Source organism: Melitaea cinxia, chromosome 24 (assembly GCF_905220565.1).
Source record: "Melitaea cinxia chromosome 24, ilMelCinx1.1, whole genome shotgun sequence".
In the NCBI taxonomy this organism is placed as follows: domain Eukaryota; kingdom Metazoa; phylum Arthropoda; class Insecta; order Lepidoptera; family Nymphalidae; genus Melitaea; species Melitaea cinxia.
Window position 1 is genome coordinate 1,265,382 of NC_059417.1, and position 17,000 is coordinate 1,282,381.

Below are 17,000 nucleotides of genomic sequence, written 5' to 3' on the forward strand. Positions count from 1 at the left end.
TTTCAATAATGAAGTAATGACTAACCACTAACTATATTTTGGTAATGTATATGAAATGGGTCCTTAAATTCTAGACATTATAAACGTAATAAATACCAGCTAGTATTACTACAACTAATGACAAAATAGGAACCCAATATTTCTGTAACATGTTACGATCATCTCTATTTAAGACAACTTTTTTCTCTTTGTATTTCTTCTTTTTTCCACTCAGTTTCCATTCGTATTCTTCTAATTCTTTACGATTTCTCTCTTCCTCTAACTCTTTCAATCTCTTTTCTTCTTTTTCTCTTTCTAATTTTGCTGCTAACTTTTTAGCGTTACAACTTTCATCACATTTAACAGATACATCGCCCTTTCGAATAGAGTTGCAAGGTGCTTCTTTCTTCAAATTACCACAAGGGCAGTGAATTTTAGTCTTCTTAATACAAGTCTGGTTCTGCCCACAAGGCCCAGAGTGACATAAATTTTTACAACGGTGACCGCAGTCTAGATTTCTTGAGCATTGCTGTTTACAACTGAGCATTTCGTCTGTTGCTGTCGAAAGTTCACGACAACGCATATAAAGATCTGTTATACCGCAATAGCACGGCACTCGCTCTAACACATCACACGGAGGACAAGGGCCCGGGTGGCAGCCTCGTTTTGCACATTTGTGAGTACATTTTGCTGGACGGATAACTGAACACTCTCTGTTACACGATTTGCAAGTGTAAGGCACGTTTGGGTAGTCAGGATCATACTGATACAAGTGGCATAGCAGTTCACATGAATGGTTACCGCAAGCCAGTGGTCGCCCGCACTCTCTACCGCAAGGTCGTCGACAAGCTTTATGACAAGGTTGTCTGTCTGTTTCATGTTCCCCAAAACATGTGACTGTTACAGGGGTTTCACATGGTGGGCAATCGATGGCTACTATTTTAGACTTTGGCGGTTGAGCTTCCCATGGTGTAGCCGGTTTTTCCACCTGTTTAAATACGACCAAAACATACTCATGGCACACTGCTTTGCAGTTATGGCTGCATTTTTCATATGTCCTATTACAAATAGCTTTGCACGGTGGACAGTCACCAAAATGACACGTGTGTTTATTTTCATCTACGTGACCACATTTATACTTAATTTTGCAAGGGAGATTACATTTAGGTGGTTTTGTGTGCTTTTCTCTACCGCATGGTACGGTTACAAAGGTTTCCTTGCAACGGCATGTAACTTTTGACTCTAAGGGACAAGGATAGCAAGGGCCATGATGGCAGACTGTAGTACATTTGTGTCTACCGCACTGTAGAGGTTTATCACACACCTTTTCACACGGTGGACAGTTTCCGTTGCAACATTTTCTTCCACATCCATGTTTACCGCACATCCTAGTGCCTCTACATTTTGTTTCACATCTAAACTCTTTACTACATGGCAGTGATCTAGTGTGTGTTGCACAGTGACACTTCTTTTCAATCAAAACTTGGCAGGGTGGACACGGCCCTTTATGGCATTTCGCTGGGCAATTGTGCTCACAGTCTTCATGTTTTTTACCACAAGTACCTACGCAGGTCTCAATGGAATCAGGACACTGGATGAAACGCTGGTTGGCTCCACAGGGACAAGACATAATTCCCGAGTTAGGACAAGTCCCACAGCTACCTGTATGACATATTTTTACACATTTATGATACCCACAAGAAAACATCTTATCACATTGCTTCTTACACTGCCATTTTAAATCGTTACATGGTCGTTTAGTCTTCTCAGCACCACATTGACAAGACTGGAGGCTTGAATAATTGCAAGGGGGGCAATCTCCTAAGTGGCATGTGTTTTCACATGTATGCGATTTACAAGGTAACAATTTTTTGCACTGTTGCATACAAGACCATTTACCGGAACTGCACCTTACTTTCTTATGTTCTTTGCCACAGTAACAAACTCCGTTTACTGTCTGAGGGCATGGAGGGCAAGGGCCGGGATGGCAGAGTAGAAGACATTTATGTAAACAGTTGTTTCCGGTGGATAACCTCTTGCCGCACACCTCTCCGCAAGTGTGGGGTATTAACCAAGGATGGTAAGGAGGGTCGTCAGTCTTACCGCAAAAACAACGATATTTCCGAGGTATTTCCTCCTTACTGTACGATTGTCGACATTTCGGACAGCACCATTCGATTTTTTTCGGCTTAAACACAGCAATGGGACCATGATTTTCTTCACTGCGTAGACTTATACTATCGTTTGACCACTTTTGTATACACGAAAGATGAAAATATGAGAAGCAATGGTCACAAGTCCAGATTGCATCTGCACGTTTGATGGATCCGATGCAAATTAAACATGTCACAGACCGTCCGCTTATCGCTTCTTCTAGAAGATTCTTCGTTCTATTCAGCATCTGCTTGTCACCACCCCCACGCCAGTAGCTCTGGAAAACTCCGTCCAAAACATTTTGGTCGAATGGTTCGTCGTCTTCGGAAGAAGACACTTCTTTCATAACTTGCAAATGTTTTTGGACATTTTGCTGCAATTTTGCAGCGGCGTCGCGATATCTTCTAGCCATGGTTGCTTTTACACCGTTTCTATGTCAAATAAAGTTTATTAAAATTGTACATTTTGAATTTTTGTAATATTAATTACTATTCCTGTTGGAGAAAACTCCAAGTCGGCAATTTCGGAATGACGTAGCGTTGACACATGGTTGACACAAAGTTGACATGCTACGGACAATGTGGAAGTATTGACAGTTTTCATAGACATGCCGACCGCTGGGTAACATCAACAATTTGTCGCTTGCGCCTTGGTCACTCATGTACTCCAGTGCATTTAGCAAAAATTAGGGTGCGTGATCACTCACTGTGCGAATGTGGCCTCGACGAAGGTTCAGCATCCCATATCCTTTTCAACTGTCCCAAACTCCTTCACCCTATTTATGATGTCCTTCCCCCTGAAATCCCCCGTCCTGTAAATATTGTTTGCTTATTGATGCTTGTATTTAGTCCTCATTGTACATTCTTGTGTAGATATATCAAACGTAATAGAATTAAATTGTAAATAAATTAGGTGATTGTTCTATTATTTAATTGTTTATAGTGTAGATGTAAATAAATTATTAAAATATTCTTGTTTATGTATATAGTATATTTAGTGCTTGTGTTGTTTTAGGTTCATAGTTTGATATATAATACCTACTATTTTGGCAGTCTTCAAAATTCTACTGAGGTTGCTACCTCTAATTCACCGACCAATCTCCGTCGTGTCTTCTCCATCTTACGTGACATTGGCGAAATCATCTGTGCTATTCGGCACTAGTGAAAGCCATTAATTCTAAATTCATTCAAGTATTGACAGTTGGGAACTGATCGAAGTTGCTATCATCTAATATATTTTACAAAAAAAAAAACAAAAGTAAAATCGCGTATTTAAATTTTAAACAATATTTCGTAAAAGAAACTGATTGTGTGTCTAGTGTACTTACATCAGTATATTCTAAATGAAATAAAAGTATATCATTAAAAAAAAAATTAATAAAAGCGTGATTTCTTTTATGTAATTAATCTTTCGAGCTTTTAAATACGTTTCACTCCGGGTGCATGCCCTATGGAAAAAATCTCATAAAACATGGACAAATATAGACCAGATTCTCATACAGGGATATGAGAGTCTATGAGATCTGATATCTGGCTTTAGGGGACTTCTCCACCGACTCTTGGAGAAAACGTAGATATCTTTTGTCACAAAAAGATAGTTATTGTTTCTGATATATAAATTATTTACTAACCAGCATTAGACAGAGCTAAGAAGAGTAAAAAAAATTCAAAACCGGTTATTCAGTGGTTCAGAAATAAACTCGTATAATCCTGTAAACAAACACAAAAAAAATCTATTTATAATATCACTAGCCCCGCGATTTCACCTACCTCAATTAGAGGTAAAAATGCACTTAAATACAATATAGCCTTCCTCGGTAAATGAAACACTAGATCCTGAGATAAGTGCGGTAAAACAAACAAAAACCTCAGCTTTATATATTGTATAGATATAAATATAGAGACTCAATAATACCAATTTGTTAACTTTAGGGAAACCTGTTATTGGCTATATTATTTGTTATATGCTTTATGATAAGAATAGTATGTTATAAGCTGTTGGTTTTCAGAATAAATTAAAAAAAAATCAAAAATAAAGTAATAGAAAACACCGGCGATTGCGCGTTTGATTCCCGCTCGCGATGGATATATTTCTATTTGTACAAATATTTCTTTCCGGACTGGTTATCTGTTCTTGTGGGTCTCTCTACTATGTCTCGGAGAGCATGTTAAGCAGTCGGTCCCAGTTGTTATTATAGACACCTAATAGCGATCGTTACTCTTAATAGAGAATATTTCCGCCAACTCGCAGTGGAGCAGTGTGGTGGAGAAAGCTTCGACCCTTCACCTATACCTGGAGAAAAAGGCTTAAGTCTCCCATGTTTCAGGCTGAATCCTATCTTAATAACTTATACCATAGTCTTAATTATAATTAATTTGGGATGTTAATTGGCCAATGAAGCTTCCGTTAAAAAAAGTCCAGAATATTATTAGAATTTGTTTATTATTTATTATTACATTCATACCGTGTATTCTACTTGCTAACTCTTGCTTACGTAAAAACATTAGATATTATTTATAGAGATCTTAAAAGCAAAATATTTTTATAGGCACATATATATATTTAATTCTCTTTTATTAGTAAAATAGAACCATACTTTTGTTACATTATTTAAAAATAAAAATATTCTTATGCTAAAAATTGGTAACACTTTTGTTGCAAATGGCACACCTTTAAAAATATGTTTTCGTGTAAAGGAAATATATATTTAATTATATTAGTTTATAATTTTATTTAAGTGTCTCAATATAAATTGCATTCATAGGGTAAACAATTTTATTTAAAATCATTAAAAATAACATAATTATTAATATCTGTCAAGATACGTTAGTTATATAATTGTTATCTGTTGATAATTATCATAAACACAATAAGATTTTGATAACTTATATAAAGTATTTTAAAATATATTTTGATAAAAGTAAAGATAATCATCAAAGAGATGTAAGTATTATTATCGGACACGCGTGTTTTCTTGCTTTTTATTTTTATTGGACAGTTTGAACCAGCCAGCTTTCTTGTCTTTTGGTATAGATACAGATCGCGCCACTCGTTCTCGGTCGTCCCTATTCAATATTTCGCTCGACTGACTCTTCTTTCCATTACTCTTCCGCGACATAGTGCTTTGTGAGATATCGTTCTCCTTACCTCTCTTCTCGCGTCTGTAGAGCGTCGTGCTCGAACTTGTCAAGCGGTTGTTTTGGCTGTTTGGCCGTCGACTGAGCGTCGTTTGGCTGTACGATTTATTCTTTTGCAATGTTGCCGGTCTGTCATCTGTCGAGATTTTATTAGTCGCTTTTTTGAATCGTTCGCTTTCTTTTTGTTTTGTTTTTTTCGGTTTCTGAGCGTAGTGTACGTCGTACTGGTCGTTGTAATGGCGCGGCGTCCACGGAGCGAAGAGAGAGAAGCTCTTGGTCGAGCTCCGAACTTGTATGTTAGAGGACATGACGGATGAGACGTCATCTCGTGAACGGTTCCTTGTTAAACGGTCCGGGTCTGGGATATCTCCAACTGAAAATGTTAATTCAATTATTACTTTCCTAAATTCAATTAAAGACACGATATTTTAATGAAACGAGTTCAAGTATTTGCTAGTAATTCGACATATGCGTTTTTTAGCGTTGAATTTTGATTTTTATCAGGCTTTTTTACCTTAAAGATAACGTAGTTTTTCATAGTTTTGTTATCTTTAACATAAAGACTATAGTTATAAAATATTTATATTATAAAATGAAGATTGAAGAGAGCTTTTGAAATCAACTGAATAAAATGATTCCTATAATTTCGTGCGCTTTGTGTTTAAAAATATCGTATTGCAACATCCAAGATTAGTCAATAAAAAAATAGTTATCTAGAAAGAAAGAATTATTATCTTATTCATAAATAGTAATTGAGCATCTTTTTACCAGTGGTAGCATGTAAATACACAATGCTGCGTTGTGACTGCTGGCTCGAGTCGCCCTCTGTACTGCTTTCTCCAGAATTAGTGACGGGTGTTCTACGACGGGGTCTGAAATTAATTTATAAATTGCTCTTTGTATAATGATAGCAATGACCCCTTCCAAAAAAAGCCCTTTCCAAACGTCGCGGAGGCCATGGCCTCTAATTATACATAATAGTAAATAAACGCCTAGCACTCAATGGTCCCATTGGGATTTGGTCTTGTGTCGCGGTCCGGAAACAGATATAATACACTCAGACCACAGCAAAAATCTGTATGACATAAAAATGTTTGCCATGAGGATTGAACCCGAGATCATATATCATATCTGTTCTGTCTTATCTGTTTGATAACTATAAGATATTGAACTTATAGAAAAAATTGAGTGTGCTTTAGACCACACGCCTGAAATAAAACTTACGAAACGTAACTCTCTTTCTTTCTATTTTCACTAACTTATATCTCCTCTCAACTTCCGTTCGTCTCAGCCGGTCACACTTTTCGTAACGCTCTCGTCACGCATTCACCAGCTTACTCCCCGAGTCAAGTGTGCATAAAGAAATTTTACTTCAAAAAGTTATTCACAATTATTTAATGGAATAGAGTCGATCTACATTATTCATGGAAAGTTAATCTCGCTAGAGACGTAACACTATTGTAGGAAATCAATTTAATGAAATTACTATCGCGTTTTCCGCACTGCAAGAAAGTCTCGCACTATAGATATATCCCCACTAGTTCCTATCCTGCCTGCTCCACTACATTTCTTCACTCTATTTTAAGGGATTGATAATATTTCAGGAACGGTAATAGGTCACTCATCATCATCATCATCACTTCAGTTATGAGGGGGTGGCTATATTCTAACTACCGTAACAAAACAGCACACGGTAATAGGTAATTCATAAAAAGTCATACAAATGTCTTAAAAAATATACTTACTTGATAGTGCTTATTTCCTGTTTGCTGCTCCTCAATTCAGAGCTGCCCCTGTCGTCGATCCTGCCGTGTCGTCTCACATCAGCCTTGCTACCCTTCAGAGTCTTAGAACTGCTATGACTCCTCGATCTATCATAAGGACTTATCGGCGGTTTCGTAGCCATCTTCTTCCCGAACTGACTCTCAGTTTCAGAGTTACTTTGAATTTCGGAGATATTTTTCAAGTTTCTCTTGTAATATTCCTTTGTTTTCGGTGATTCGCTTTTACCTTCTCTGTGTAGGTTGGAAAGGGAGTAGCTTTTGTTGGATAGCTCGCTATGATCGGGTTCATCCAGACCTGTGCTCGAGTTCGACACGGTCTTTCGTAGTGTGCTATGGTTTTTCGAATGGCTCTTATTTTTGGCGACAGTGCGTTTGACGTTCGAATCTGATTCTAGATCGGTATCGCCAAAGAATCGGAGATTCTTTGCCGGCGAATTTAAAGGTTTTGCTGGCTTTGACCAGCCTCGGCGACTAGATTCATCTTCTGTGGTTATTACGCTTTCTTTCTCAACCTGGAAATGTGAGAATATACTTCTTAATTAATGTCAGTTGGGTTTATCTTTTTAATATTGACTTATTCTTACTACGCTGGACGTGGGTCTCTTGGTTTTCCAGGACCTTAAGGTCTAACGTCACATAGGTTCTACAGTTGTAAAGTATATAACCAATTTATTTACGCATAATAAAAATCCTATGTTGGGCCTACACAATTACTTCCATTTGTGTGATTTTTTAGTAAATAAGTTTAAAATTTTTGTATATGTAGTTTAGATATATTATATTTCAATTGTATCCGTTCGGTATTTATAATATAATATTTTGCTATACGAACTTATGATCGCCTTCATATAAAAAAAGAAATTTTGATTATAAGAAAATTGTCCCCAAAGACCATCTAATAATCTTTAGCAGAACTATAACAAATCTCGTTACTTTTACAATATATATAGCTATTAAATACCTTCAAATTTTTGTCTCGCTTCCTGCCCAGCCTATCAAGAGACTTGAACCAATTGCCAGACGTTTGAGGTGTGGGCTCTCGTCGAGGTGGCGATGGTGTTGGACTCGGTGTTGCGAGTCGGCGTCTTTCGCGATATCTTTGAGCCTGGAATCAATTGAATAAAATCTTTATATGAAAATAGACACAAGCAGACAAAGTCGTCTTTTCGTAAGATAGGCAACCTAATGCCAGTAGGTACTCTAGCCGGCTGATATAGATATATATATTTTTTGGGATATTGTGAACGGTACGACTTTGAAAATATGAATTTTTAAGCTGTGTACTGTGTACAAAATTAGTAATATCTAGCATGAAATGCAGCGTCATAAATAAGTCATAATAAGTTGCATATCTCAACTAAAACGAATACTTTTCACACATCGCAAGATGATTAGATTTTATTGTTAATCTTGTGTAAATAAGATGGAATGGTATCTGTTTCCTTTTGAGTTCATTGGCTTTTGGGTGAATGATTAATCATACTGATGACATCATAGATGACAGTTAGGGCTCGCGGTCTGACGTGTGATGTTATGAACTCTTTTAATATTCGCTTAGATAGATCATAAGCGAGAATTGTCTGGTTTTTTAGGAAAACGAGTACCGAAATTATTGACTGCGTTGTTATTGATCCACGCACTTTGTACTAAAACATAGTTTATATATTAATAGTCAAAAGAATAACTGTGGAGTTTCTTGACGATTATTTCTGCAGAATCTACATTCCGAATCCAGTAGCTTCATTTAAAAAAATAATAATCACGAAATTTTTAATGATTTTGAAATCCGTTGTCTGCAAAAAATTGTCGGCCATTTTCCAATTCCAAGTGCTCTTGATGGAGGGCTCAATCATCACGCCAAATATCGCACCAGCTATCCGCTTATAGTCCAAGGACTAGGAAGGATTGCAGATGAAAAATAACAAAAAAAAAAAACAATTTTCCAATTATTTGTAAATCATTTAAAATATTGTTGAGAATTGTGTAAATAAATACATACTCTTTAAATACAAGTGTAAAACTGGACTGAAAATAATTAACAGAGCATTTTATTAAACGTACCAAAACGTACAGCTACAGGTTCAAATACCTTATACACAAACTATTGTAAGTAGGCTATTATAGCTACCGTATATGGTCAAGTATTAAAACCTAATACAATATAATATGACTTGAGTAAGAACAGCGGCCGAGAAATCGACCGGAATGAGAAGTTTTCATTGATACAAGCTTGCTGCAAGTCAAGGTCCAACGCCATATGGCGGGCGACCTTAGAAAAATGACAATCAGCAGCAGACCCATTACGTCGATAATGAAATGCTTATATTCAATTATATATTTATTTTAAAACGAAAAAACGACTTCAATTTAAAAGAAAGATTAATAAAATGAGAGAACACCTCGATGTACTCAAAGTCAATAAAATAATCAAAACTTACTCTTCAGATTTTGTTTAAATTTAAACGGGACCACATAACAAGCACCAGCTTTCGATTAAAAAAAGGATAATCAAAATCGGTACATCCTGTTAGTATTAAGGTACGCATATAAAAACATACAGTGGAATTGAGAGCCTCCTTTTTAAGAAGTGGTTACAAAAATAATTTCAAGAACACTAAACAAAAAAAGTAGCGTTTTAATTAGAAATGGCATGTTCTAATTTCTTCGTTTTTAAAACATCAGCCAGTTTTATATAGTATAATTGTTCCAGTCTTGTTGATAGAGATCAGAACATGACATTTGCGCGAATATAGCGCCGGCCTAAGACTATCTCGGTAGCCTTATAAGATCTGCGCGCGCGCAGCTGAGTCAGATCCACGTTCTGACCTTATACGGCATTGTGATCTTTTATGAACTGCAATGAATGAGGTAAGGAGAGCTATTTTAAGCTTTGATAACGAATGATTTTTTTAAGCAACCTACAAATACAATTTCAACCTATATAATTTGATTATAATATAACAACTTTATAGTTAAAAAAGTGTGTATGTACTAGTAGCTAAACTTAATAAGCTAGCTAACTTCACGTTGCTAACTTCTTCGTTGACTAGCTAACTTCAGGGTTTCGGTTTATTTGTGACGGGTTTCCCTAACGCGCCAAAACCTATAACTTCAAAAAGTAAACTTACTTAAGAAAGAATCAATAGGTCCAGCCGTTTTAAAGTTTTGCGGTTAGCGACACATAAAGTACAATTTTTTATGTATATAGGAAAATAATTATTATTTGAAACTATAAAAGTTTTTCGAATAGTTTAGCTCCGTAAAAACGATTTAAAATCAAAATTAAAAACAAATTTACTCAAATACGCTTTAAGAGCACTTTTAAATCTACATTTAACAAAATAAATTTTTTAAATGTGTATTATTTTTAAAAGTGAAGCTACCACCGATTCGGAATATAGATTCTGCAGAGAAGAACCGGTAAGAAACTCCGCAGTTACTTTTTTGCAAAGAATTAAAGATTAACGTATTTTAAAATTTAAATATTCCGTTAAATAAAAGAAATTCTAATTGATTAGAACAATAAAAGTCTAAAATCAAAACATACAATGACGCTTGTTATTCGTACTCGTACTCGTATAGTAAATGCTGGTATACTATTATTATACCCATATCTTATGTAAGCAGCAATGAGCGCTTTCAAACGTCATTATCAGCATCACATAAGCATAAGCGTCAGCACTGATCGTCAACCTCGGTTATATATTTTACATGATTTCCATCCAATCTTTCATGCAACCGGCTTTATAGCGTTTCTTAACAAGAACACTGTAATTATAATTTCTAAGTAAAACTTCTTTACGCATGCTTGACTTGGCGAGTAGGCCGATGGATGCGTGACGAGAGCGTTACGAAAAGTGTGATCGGGCGAGGCGAACGAGAGTTGAGAGGAATATAAGTTAAGTAAGCCGGTGAATGCGTGACGAGTGCGTTACGAAAAGTGTGATCGGGCAAGGCGAACGAGAGTTGAGAGGAATATAAGTTAAGTAAGCCGGTGAATGCGTGACGAGTGCGTTACGAAAAGTGTGATCGGGCGAGGCGAACGATAGTTGAGAGGAATATAGTTAAGTAAGCCGGTGAATGCGTGTCGAGTGCCTTACGAAAAGTGTGATCGGGCAAGGCGAACGAGAGTTGAGAGGAATATAAGTTAAGTAAGCCGGTGAATGCGTGACGAGTGCGTTACGAAAAGTGTGATCGGGCGAGGCGAACGATAGTTGAGAGGAATATAAGTTAAGTAAGCCGATGAATGCGTGACGAGAGCGTTACGAAAAGTGTGATCGGGCTAGGCGAACGATAGTTGAGAGGAATATAAGTTAAGTAAGCCGGTGAATGCGTGACGAGTGCGTTACGAAAAGTGTGATCGGGCGAGGCGAACAATAGTTGAGAGGAATATAAGTTAGTGTGATGTAAAGCACTCTTGTTTATTTTTCTGCATAAAATATTTTATCTATTGTAATATATTTTTTTATAGTATTGTCAATAACACAGGTTAGATTTAAATAAACGGGAAAAATGCCCAATAACCTATAAACATGTTTTTTTTTATTGACTTCAACATGTCCGTTTAGCGCGTGCCGTCTAATGAATTTTTTAAAACGTAGTTTAAATAACAAATAATCATAAATCTACTATTTATTGCTTGTTATTTTAGCTTTCTACCGGTTATTTGAAACCGTATTTCTCATGTATATGTAAAAAGGAAACATAATTAGGCATTTTTTACGTCTTTCCAATACCAATAATAATAAATAAACGGTTCACTGTCCAAGATTTCGAATCTTAAGACTGGCGTCAAGTATTCGGAAACATATTGGGACATGGCACAGCTGGAAATATTGAGCTCGAAATCTGGAGCTGCACAACAGGGGAAGTACCTACTTCAACCTTACAGAAGATCATAGATAAATAATACTGCTTTCAAGTATTATTGTGTTCTTTTGGTGTGTAAGGTAGCCAGAGCTGACATTCAGGATAAGTCGGCAACGCGCTTGTGATGCTTCTGGTGTTACAGACGTCTGTAGTCTACGAGAACCATGTTACCGTCAGGTAGTTCGTATGCTTGTATAGTCGTGTACAAAAATGTGTATGGCTTACACAAATATTTGACATTAACGGCGATTGAACTTGTGCTGCTTGATCACAGCAGTTAAAGCTTTACTTCTGCTATGTTCAGTTATATTTAGAGGGAAACTATTGAGTCAGTTTGTTATCAAACTTTGATATCTATATTTGTGCTCTTGGGGCCTATTTGAATAAAGCTGAATTTGATTTTGATTTTGATACTAATATTATAAAGAGGTAAAATTTCTAACTTAGTTTGCTGCTGGGGGTAATCTTCGCAAATACTGATCCGATCATGAACATTGTTTCACTAATAGACAGCTACACTATTCATTTATTTTATTGTTATTGAACAAAAAATTCAATGAAAAATATTAGTACGTGTAAATCAAGTCGGATAAACGCGAGCGAGATCAAAACTTTATATTTGCAACACAAAAATAATAATTAAAGCCCAACGAAGTGGGCACGGGTCGGCTAGTTAATAATATACTTGAAAAAGAAGATTTAATAAAATAATACGATTATATATGATATTGTACATGTCACTATTACGATCGATAATACTCATTCATCAATTTCCAATAGTTTTTATTGCAAGTAAAATAAAATATTAATCAAGATATTTCAACAAAAAACAAAGGTAAACAACATTTTTTTTTTCGTCTGTAATAAAAAATATGAGTTATGAATTACCTCTTCTAACTTACTTATATACTAAAAAAAAAACATAAATACAAAATCGAGTTCATAAAATAAAATATCAAATAGTGTTGTGATAAGTTGTCAAATAAAAAAGTATCGACAAATACGATGACGCTTGGTGTGCAAATATGTTTTTTTTTCTTTTTAACTCTTATTACATTAGAAATAAGTGCTTTCATTTATGGCGAGACGTCATATACTCAAATTCACAGTTCAACAGCCTCCGGGGTCAATGTCATGCGACACCATGACATCACGCATTAACGCTTTTATCTCAGACAAAGAAATGCTGCATCTTACGTTGTTTTGTATGTGCTAGATTTAAATATTAGTATTGTATTTTCAATTTGTTTTTACGAAACTTTATCACAGGTCAATAACATGTATAAGGATAATGTGAATTGATTGATTAATTAATTAATTCAAGAAATTTATAACTTTATAGCGACACGGTCGATGTTAGATATGCACATAATTCGCAATAGCCGAGCGATAGCAAGAATTGTGCAAATGTTGCGTATCAGACGTTCTGCGAAAGTTGACTTTTGTCTTTTTTATTGTTAAGAATTTCAAATAAAAATTAGCATCTATAAATGCTGGTAGCCATTTATAAAATGGGTTTTAAGTGATGTTTTTTTTTTATATTTTTCGATAAAAAATTTTGCTGCGTTAACTTTTAATTGTTTTTTTCGTCTGCGATCATCTTTATCTACATTAATCGTATCGATAATAAAAAAATATGGTAAAATAATTATGTTATCATTCCTCTACTTCTCTCTAGAATCAATCGTTATTTCTGTTCCGTGGGTTGCGGGTTCGATTCCCGCCTGAGTCTGGGTGTAATATTTGTATTTATTTATACGTATACTAGCTGACCCCGCAAACGTTGTTTTGCCATATATGTTATTAACCCCCTCAATCCCCCCCCCCCCCTATAACTTAGGGTAATGAAAAATAGATACTGTTCGATTCTCAGACCTACCCAATATGCACACAAAATTTAAAGGAGGAGTTTAAATACAAAGACCGCGACACGAGAATTTTATATATTACATATGTATTATTTCTATGTATTTTTATCCAAAAAGTATACTTATAACAGCCGACTGTTACCTGTAACACAAGCATTATATATACCACAGGAGCAGACGACCGTGTGTGTGAATAAGATATTTATTTATTTAATCTATACAGAGTATAGTCCTGAAGAGTATGATTTAATAGGTCTGTATAATATTGTTGGTAAGTAAAAGCCATGTTTTTACAAATTATTGCTTTTATATTTTAATGTATTCAACCGATTTGTATTTTAACCTATTCGTACTTTGTAGGTATTTGACATCTCTGTTCAATTTTTTTTACTTAGTAATTTACGTACTTATAAGGTATGCAATAAGGTATTAAATAATTTCATTTAAAAAGTAATTAAAAGAGCTTTTAAAAGGTAATTGCAATAGAAATTTTCATTAATAAATATTTAACTAAAAATTACTAGTCCCGTAATTGTGACGGACTACTAAAGAACCTTTACCTTAAACGGATACTCATTTTTTTTTTAAATCCATAAGTAGAACATTAGTTTAATAAAATGTAAATAAAATAAATGTCACTTTATAAATTATTCATTTAACTTTTATCACATTAATAAAACAATACTAAGAATCTCTAATATAATCAACATTCCGAACTGTTGTTAGCTACAGGCGGTCTAGGAGTTCTCGTAATATGAAACCACTTGAATAGAAATGTGTTTCGATTTGACTAATTATAATAATGACAGCTAGAGCGGTGGTCACAGTAACTGCCTACTGAGTTGTCAAACGCTAGTTCGATTGTCATTCGTGAAAAATCAGGAAGAAATTATCAAAAATTGTCATTTAAAATTAAAAAGTGTGTGTGTGTGTGTGCAATTCACACACGACGGAAGTGATACTTCTAATGCTAGCTCTACACTCTCGTCGAGGTTAGGCGAGGGAACGCGAGCACGAGAGTGTAGTCGGAGCCCTCGCGTCACATCGCCGCGCCTCGCCTCGCCTCGTCTGGTCTCCGTCTGGAGTCGGTTTTTTGGGCGCGAGTCAAAGGACGCGAGGTCCGGCGGTAGACGAAGCAAGGCCCGGCGTCCACATTCTCGCGTTCATTCAGTCAGTATGTTACGGTGTATAGATGTTATCCACCATCGCCTTCTTCTCCAACGCTTTTTAACTTTATAAGTACGTTACAAACGTTAACAAAATACGTTAACAAAATTCATATACGCAAAGACGCATAAAGTCTGATTGAGGTAGGGCACAGCAGGAATTTCCTGTTCAAAATATGGAGCAGTCCGACTGGGGTAGTACCTCGACCTTACAGAAGATCACAGCAAAATAATACTGTTTTCAAGCAGTATTGTGTTCCTGTTGGTGAGTAAGGTGACCAGAGCTCCTGGGGGGATTGGGGATTGGGTCGCCAACGCGCTTGCGATGCTTCTGGTGTTGCAGGCGTCTATAAGCTACGGTAATCGCTTACCATCAGGTGAGCCGTACGCTTGTTTGCCGACCTAGTGACATAAAAAAAAAAGTCGCGGCACCTGTCAGTTCGAGCACGTCCATTACGCACGTGACACAGAGAGAACTGAACCAAGGCGAGAGTGAAGATGGATACAACCTCGTGTTGTCTCGCCTCGCTTGACTTCGTCAAACCTCGCCTCGCCTAACTTCGACGAGAGTGTAGAGCTAGAGTAAAAAGTCGTTGGAAGGTAGGCCGTTGCGATTTGTTCTATCAACGGTGATCACAGTTACGTAAAAAGTTCGTAAGCGTCACGTAAAACGAGATGCGTACGCGTTAAATGTATTCTATCTCGTTCTTTCCTATACATTTATGTTATTCTTTCTTTATTGTGACGTATTACGTTTCATCGAGTTTCAAATCAAAATGGTTCTAAGGAAATTTCACTTCAAATAAAATCTATTGAACAACATTTTCCAGTTTCTTCTAGGCAACTTTAATCTAACAAATGTCTTACACATAATTTTAAGTTAAACTTAAATTTTGTAAAAGATGGGATTTCGTAATTCAATTTTGAATTTAACTCATTATAAAAATGACATCCTGAAATGTTGCTATGGATCTTACAAATATCGCTCTGGGTGTTTGCACAGTTTGCTGGTTGCGTTGCGTTGCTCCCGACGTATTTGAAGGTAGCTGCACTTTTAGCGAGAGACCCGACGAAAGTATGGGATACTTATTAATTCCATTACGTATTAAGTAAGAAACGTCAGTTGAAATATTATGTGTATAATTTAAGAAAATTACATAGTATTCGTACATAGTAGTTTAGTGCACTTCAACATTAATATATCTATTTATTATTACGTGAAGCAAAAACTTTGTATCTCTGTCTAACGTGAATATTACGCGGACGGAGGAGTAATTTCGCACACTTATATGTATATAGTTTAATAGAGAAGGAGTGCAGAATCCTAATATTTATTTAAATTATGCATAAAAATACATTTATTAAAAAAAAATTACACACACTACCATGTATTTGACACACACACGAATATTATATTCTTGTGTTGATTGTCAGTCTGTAGTCAAATTGATAATTAAAAAAAAAGGTTCTTTATTTTCATAAGATTTTGGTTTTCTTTACTTTAAATTTTTAATTATGGTCGATCTCTTGGCGACCGCTAGTATTAATAATTATTTAATAACATTTCCTTGTTCTTTGTTCGTGTGGTGAAACAATAGATAGCTATTTATTTGAAGCCTCGCCCGTTTCGTATCGGTCATTGTATGTATCGATGAAATTATCGATTGCAGTACTACTCTAGGATATGATTGTAGGTATATTTTAACCCACTTCAAAAAAAGGAGGAGATTCTTAATTCAACTATATTTTTTGTAATAGAATTGACTGCTTTTTATTTTAATTTCAATGTTAATACTGCATGACATGGAATATATCCAAATTTGATAGTTTTTGGTATTCTACTAATTCAGTGGTGGGGTCGAATAGTACTACGAAGTTAATCACGTTATATGCAAGTTCTTGTTGATGTGTTGTAAAAGCTTTAACCACCTTTGTACCAGTTTGTTGGTAAATTTCAAAAATTTCTGTTCACTTATTGAACATATATATGTATATATATATATATATATTGTTATTGTTACTTATATATACTTACTACTTATA

General features: G+C 35.5%; 2 protein-coding genes across 3 annotated transcripts in view; both read right to left on the reverse strand.

Moving 5' to 3' along the window:
- Window positions 1-9: 9 nt before the first annotated feature.
- On the reverse strand, window positions 10-2,545 carry LOC123665427 (NF-X1-type zinc finger protein NFXL1-like). The gene has a single exon (XM_045599736.1). The coding sequence runs from the start codon at window positions 2,543-2,545 to the stop codon at window positions 71-73; it is 2,475 nt and encodes an 824-aa protein (XP_045455692.1). The 3' UTR covers window positions 10-70.
- A 2,011-nt stretch (window positions 2,546-4,556) lies between these two features.
- LOC123665630 overlaps window positions 4,557-17,000 on the reverse strand; it is a 104,232-nt gene continuing 91,788 nt past the window's right edge. For both annotated transcript variants that reach the window (XM_045599905.1, XM_045599906.1), the window contains 4 exons: window positions 8,016-8,159; window positions 7,016-7,566; window positions 6,039-6,142; window positions 4,557-5,643 (listed from right to left, as the gene is read on the reverse strand). In XM_045599905.1, coding sequence (XP_045455861.1) covers window positions 5,087-5,643; window positions 6,039-6,142; window positions 7,016-7,566; window positions 8,016-8,159 — 1,356 coding nt within the window. In that variant the 3' untranslated portion in view covers window positions 4,557-5,086. The remainder of the gene's footprint in view (window positions 5,644-6,038; window positions 6,143-7,015; window positions 7,567-8,015; window positions 8,160-17,000) is intronic.

Coding starts and splice junctions, on each gene's coding strand:
- LOC123665427 (XM_045599736.1), bottom strand. CDS start 2,545: ATGGCTAGAAGATATCGCGACGCCGCTGCAAAATTGCAGCAAAATGTC.